At 38.4% G+C, this 6,072-nt stretch overlaps 1 protein-coding gene across 6 annotated transcripts in view; it reads right to left on the bottom strand.

Moving 5' to 3' along the window:
• The window catches only part of reps2 (RALBP1 associated Eps domain containing 2), a 53,784-nt gene that overhangs the window by 20,492 nt on the left and 27,220 nt on the right, over positions 1 to 6,072 (bottom strand). For 3 of the 6 annotated variants that reach the window (XM_052092116.1, XM_052092120.1, XM_052092121.1), the window contains 3 exons: positions 4,798 to 4,966; positions 699 to 755; positions 405 to 513 (listed from right to left, as the gene is read on the bottom strand). In XM_052092116.1, coding sequence (XP_051948076.1) covers positions 405 to 513; positions 699 to 755; positions 4,798 to 4,966 — 335 coding nt within the window. The remainder of the gene's footprint in view (positions 1 to 404; positions 514 to 698; positions 756 to 4,797; positions 4,967 to 6,072) is intronic. The other 3 variants (XM_052092118.1, XM_052092117.1, XM_052092119.1) reach the window with 3 other exon arrangements.

The raw sequence follows: 6,072 nt of genomic DNA, 5'->3' as shown, positions 1-6,072 counted from the left end.
TGTGTCTATTGTTGTTGTTGTTGCAGTCTGTATTGTCGCCATCTGCACAATGGTTAATTCCTAGTATATTTTATATACTCAAACTCAATTCAATTTAAATTCAGTGATTTGTCAGAATGGAAGAGATATTCTAAAAGAATTTCATCTTTGAAAAAACACGTAAAAATATTTGAATATTTTCAAATTGTTTAATAATTTAAACTATTTAGTATGTAGATATGTATATGTGTATATATATATATATATATATATATGAATGGTTTCACTTGAAAGGTGTGCTTGTGCAGTTGTTCTTTATAATAAATGCTACTTTATATTTGCCACAGTATAAAACAATGTTATATATTTCTATTCCTTAATTCCGGTTATTAGCACTCACTGATGTCTGGCTTTCAATGTATTACCTGAGTTTCTGCTCTCTTCTCTTGTGTCATGTATAGAGGTGGTCAAACCTGGTCTAGGGGTCATCGGAAGGTCAACAGAACCCATTTCCTGTTTGGGAAAATGAAAAGCCTGTTCATGATTAGCCTGCGAGAACTGCACAGGTTGATTCCAGAGATCTCTTTTGAAACTCATTAGCACCCTCTGTCTTCAGACAAAGATAGACACCCAGAGAGCAAAAAAGAAAAAGAAAAGAAAGAAACCAGCAGGAAGAACATTGTGATCTTTGCATGAATATTAAATGAACTTTCACTTACCAGATGACTGGCTCCAGATGTCATTTTGTCAGCAAAGACGATGAGCGGTTGAGTCGCCTGTAAAATAGTCACATTTACAGTGCAGTTCAAATTTGTTTGTCTTAAATGAAAAACTGGAACACATAAAATCTGTACGATTAGTTTTGTTGACATTCCTCTTTTTCTAACGGCTTAACACTCACTTAAAAAGAAAGAAAGCACTAAATACTTACAAAAAACTCAGGCATTGAATAAAAGCTTAGATTTGGATGGGTTTACACCTACTGTAGACACACCTTGACCTGTTACCCCGATTGTTGCTTTCATTTAAATGCAAAAATCATTTTTGTATAACTAGAGCAGCATTACATTTGCCATGTAATGATATTGATGATATTCTCTGAGAATATTCTGTATTCACGTGGCTTTTTGTTGAAGCAAAGTCACCTAACATATTTCATGTGCTTCTACATGTATATTACCAGATATATGTTCTAGGAATATATTCATTAAAGGCATTTCCATTGCAATTTATCCACCCCATTTTGGAGAATGCACATGGCTAAAATTGTTTATGCGATATCCAAACATTTGCATATTGAAGTGGTAACTCTTTACAACAAGATTCAATTGGCTAAAATTAGTAAATGGATTAGGTATCATGAGCAAACAATGAGCAATATTTTTAAACAGTGTTTATTAATGTTACTTGAAAAAGACAAAAAAGAACCTTGTTGATAGTAAGTTGATAATTAGTTGATAATTAGTTGATAGTTAGTTGATTAGTTGATTAGTTAATTAGTTTATAGTTAGTTGATAATTAGTTGATAGTTTGTTGATAGTTTGTCGATAGTTTATCAAGTCAAGTGGTTTTTATTGTCGTTTCAACCATATACAGTTAGTACAGTACACAGCAAAACGAGACAATGTTCCTCCAGGACCATTGTGCTACATAAAAACAACAAAGGACCAACACAGGACCACATGAGACAACACAACGAAATAAAATACCTAGTTAGTTGATAATTAGTTGATAATTAGTTGATAATTAGTTGATAGTTAGTTGATAGTTGATAGTTAGTTGATAGTTAGTTGATAGTAAGTTGATAATGCATTAACTAACAACTTTTAAATGTTAAAAAATGTATTAGTATATGTTGAAATTAACATTAACCATGATTAGTAAGTGCTATAAAAGTATGATTCAATGTTGGTTCATGTTATCTAATGTTAATGAATGCCACCATTATTGTAAATAGTTGCCATTTAGGTGTACATGACCTTGAAGTTATTCGATTTTTAATAATAATCATCGTGCGGGTAAACACACTTATAGACAGCACATCTTAATATTAGTTATATCACACAACATCAAAACACTAAGTTCAAATTAGCAGTCGACCGATATATCGGCTGATATTCGGTATATTTAAATGAACGGCATCGGCCGATAAATTTACCCATTTGGCCTTTACTTTTGTGAAGGCGCCAAGAAATGCCTGCCTGGATATGAAGGAGTTGCCTGAGATGTGTAAACAACCAATTACACATAGTTTTGTTGTTACATGCCATTGTGTTACCACAATAATAGACCGGCATGCAACAAAGTCTCTTAAAAACTTTAAACAGAACCCAAGTGTGAAATTATATGTTAAAGTGCAGTTTAAATATTATGCTAAATGAAATTGTATTTACATGTCATTTACTAGTCTGATATATACAGTGAGGAAAATAAGTATTTGAACACCCTGCTATTTTGCAAGTTCTCCCACTTAGAAATCATGGAGGGGTCTGAAATTGTCATCGTAGGTGCATGTCCACTGTGAGAGACATAATATAAAAAAAAAATCCAGAAATCACAATGTATGATTTTTTAACTATTTATTTGTATGGTACAGCTGCAAATAAGTATTTGAACACCTGAGAAAATCAATGTTAATATTTGGTACAGTAGCCTTTGTTTGCAATTACAGAGGTCAAACGTTTCCTGTAGTTTTTCACCAGGTTTGCACACACTGCAGGAGGGATTTTGGCCCACTCCTCCACACAGATCTTCTCTAGATCAGTCAGGTTTCTGGGCTGTCGCTGAGAAACACGGAGTTTGAGCTCCCTCCAAAGATTCTCTATTGGGTTTAGGTCTGGAGACTGGCTAGGCCACGTCAGAACCTTGATATGCTTCTTACAGAGCCACTCCTTGGTTATCCTGGCTGTGTGCTTGGTCATTGTCATGTTGGAAGACCAAGCCTCGACCCATCTTCAATGCTCTAACTGAGGGAAGGAGGTTGTTCCCCAAAATCTCGCAATACATGGCCCGGTCATCCTCTCCTTAATACAGTGCAGTCAGCCCTGTCCCATGTGCAGAAAAACACCCACAAAGCATGATGCTACCACCCCCATGCTTCACAGTAGGGATGGTGTTCTTGGGATGTACTCATCATTCTTCTTCCTCCAAACACAGTTAGTGGAATTATGACCAAAAAGTTCTATTTTGGTCTCATCTGACCACATGACTTTCTCCCATGACTCCTCTGGATCATCCAAATGGTCATTGGCAAACTTAAGACGGGCCTTGACATGTCCTGGTTTAAGCAGGGGAACCTTCCGTGCCATGCATGATTTCAAACCATGACGTCTTAGTGTATTACCAACAGTAACCTTGGAAACGGTGGTCCCAGCTCTTTTCAGGTCATTGACCAGCTCCTCCCGTGTAGTTCTGGGCTGATTTCTCACCTTTCTTAGGATCATTGAGACCCCACGAGGTGAGATCTTGCATGGAGCCCCAGTCCGAGGGAGATTGACAGTCATGTTTAGCTTCTTCCATTTTCTAATGATTGCTCCAACAGTGGACCTTTTTTCACCAAGCTGCTTGGCAATTTCCCGTAGCCCTTTCCAGCCTTGTGGAGGTGTACAATTTTGTCTCTAGTGTCTTTGGACAGCTCTTAGGTCTTGGCCATGTTAGTAGTTGGATTCTTACTGATTGTATGGGGTGGACAGGTGTCTTTATGCAGCTAACGACCTCAAACAGGTGCATCTAATTTAGGATAATAAATGGAGTGGAGGTGGACATTTTAAAGGCAGACTAACAGGTCTTTGAGGGTCAGAATTCTAGCTGATAGACAGGTGTTCAAATACTTATTTGCAGCTGTACCATACAAATAAATAGTTAAAAAATCATACATTGTGATTTCTGGATTTTTTTTTTTTAGATTATGTCTCTCACAGTGGACATGCACCTACGATGACAATTTCAGACCCCTCCATGATTTCTAAGTGGGAGAACTTGCAAAATAGTAGGGTGTTCAAATACTTATTTTCCTCACTGTATATATATATATATATAGCTCTAATTATATATAGCTAAATCATCAGTTTCTCTGGAATTACTATTTATAGGTATATGTTTGTGTAAAATGAATATTTTAGTACTGACAAAATTTCTCCCAAATTCCAAATAAAAATATTGGCATGCCCTCTACCAGTCTTTCACATTGCTGTTGGGTGACTTTATGCCACTCATGGCACAAAACATCAAGCAGCTCAGCTTTGTTTGATGGCTTGTGGCCATCCGTCTTCCTCTTGATCACACTGCAGTGGTTTTCAATGGGGTTCAGGTCTGGAGATTGGGCTGGCAATGACAGGGTCTTGATCCGGTGGTCCTCCATCCACACTTTGATTGACCTGGCTGTGTGGCATGGAGAATTGTCCTGCTGGAAACACCAGTCCTCAGAGTTGGGGAACATTATCAGAGCAGAAGGAAGGTTTCTTCCAGGATAACCTCGTATGTGGCTTGATTCATGCGTCATTCACAAAGATGAATCTGCCCGATTCCAGCCTTGCTAATGCACCCCCAGATCATCACCGATCCTCCACCAAATTTCACAGTGGGTGCGAGACACTGTAGCTTGAAGGCAGAGATGCTTGAATTTTTGCGCCAAGAGTGGCATAAAGTCACCCAACAGCAATGTGAAAGACTGGCAGAGAGCATGCCAAGAGGCATGAAAGCTGTGATTGAAAATAAGTGTTACTCCAACAAATAATGATTTCTGAAGTTAAAACATTAGTATTGTGTTGTTTAACATGAATATGAAGGTCTAATATATTAGGTCTGTAGGTGTTGTACCTCAGATAGTGGTGCTGTAACCGCACCCTGTTCCACATAATCTGGTCTGAGTGTGAGTGGGAGTGTTTCGGGAAGAGGGTAGCCGTTCTTACGGGCCACAATAAGATGAAATGCAGTGCAGAACTCTGGGAAAGTGAGAGCGCCATCTTTGTCAACATCACTCAATTCCCTGAAAGAGATAAGACAACAACACCAAAAGAACATTTGGACCATTGAGTATCAAGAACCTCAGCGAAATAACAAAGTTAATGTTATGAAAATGAAAAGTATGCAAATATCCTGTATATAACATGCTGATAAGGAGATAACTTGGTATGTGTTTAAAGTTGACGTGTAATTATTTTGATGTTAAAATTCCTTCTAGGGGGCCTGGGTAGCTCAGCGAGTATTGACGCTGAATACCACACCTGGAGTCGCGAGTTTGAATCCAGGGCGTGCTGAGTGACTCCAGCCAGGTCTCCTAAGCAACCAAATTGGCCCGAATGCTAGAGAGGGTAAGAGTCACAGGGGTAACCTCCTCGTGGTCTCGATTAGTGGTTCTCACTCTCAATGGGGCGCATGGTAAATTGTGCGTGGATGCCACTGAAAATAGCGTGGGCCTCCACACACTCTAGGTCTCCATGGTAATGCACTCAAGAAGCCACGTGATAAGATGCACGGATTGACGGTCTCAGACGCGGAGGCAACTGACATTCGTCCTCCGCCACCCGGATTGAGGCGAGTCACTACACCACCACGAGGACTTGGAGCGCATTGGGTATTGCGCATACCAAATTGGGGAGACAATAAATAAAATAAAAAATGTCCTTCTTGTATCCCAGCTGAATATGCAGATTTAACTAATATAAGCAAGTCATTTGTAGGTTGATTTCAACTAAAAGTGTAAAACCGTGGCTCTGTGGCACTATCAAAACATTTCTTTGTTTGTTTGAGCATCCTGACACAGCACATTTGGCTCAACCAATGGCGTGAGTTGGGGCCGGGGATATCTGTTTGTACAACCAATGGAAGACGCGGAGGTGTTTTCTGAAATAGGGATTGGAATCATTAGCAATTGAACGATTCTGGTGCCGACTCCGATTCTTCTTAACGATTCCAGTTTCTTAATGATTCCATTCATGATTCTTTTAGAACTTTTGAGAAATAATTGGAAATAAGAAATACTATTAGTATTGTATTTCATGTCCTCAGCAGTCTGTTACCAATTAATTTCAGATTTTAACAACTTTAATTTTAAAATGTAACAATTTTACAGAGACTTTTTAATTTGTATAT

This window comes from Xyrauchen texanus, chromosome 25 (genome assembly GCF_025860055.1).
Source record: "Xyrauchen texanus isolate HMW12.3.18 chromosome 25, RBS_HiC_50CHRs, whole genome shotgun sequence".
In the NCBI taxonomy this organism is placed as follows: Eukaryota; Metazoa; Chordata; class Actinopteri; order Cypriniformes; family Catostomidae; genus Xyrauchen; species Xyrauchen texanus.
The sequence above is the reverse complement of the archived record's forward strand: the minus strand, read 5'-3'. Positions and strand labels throughout refer to the sequence as shown.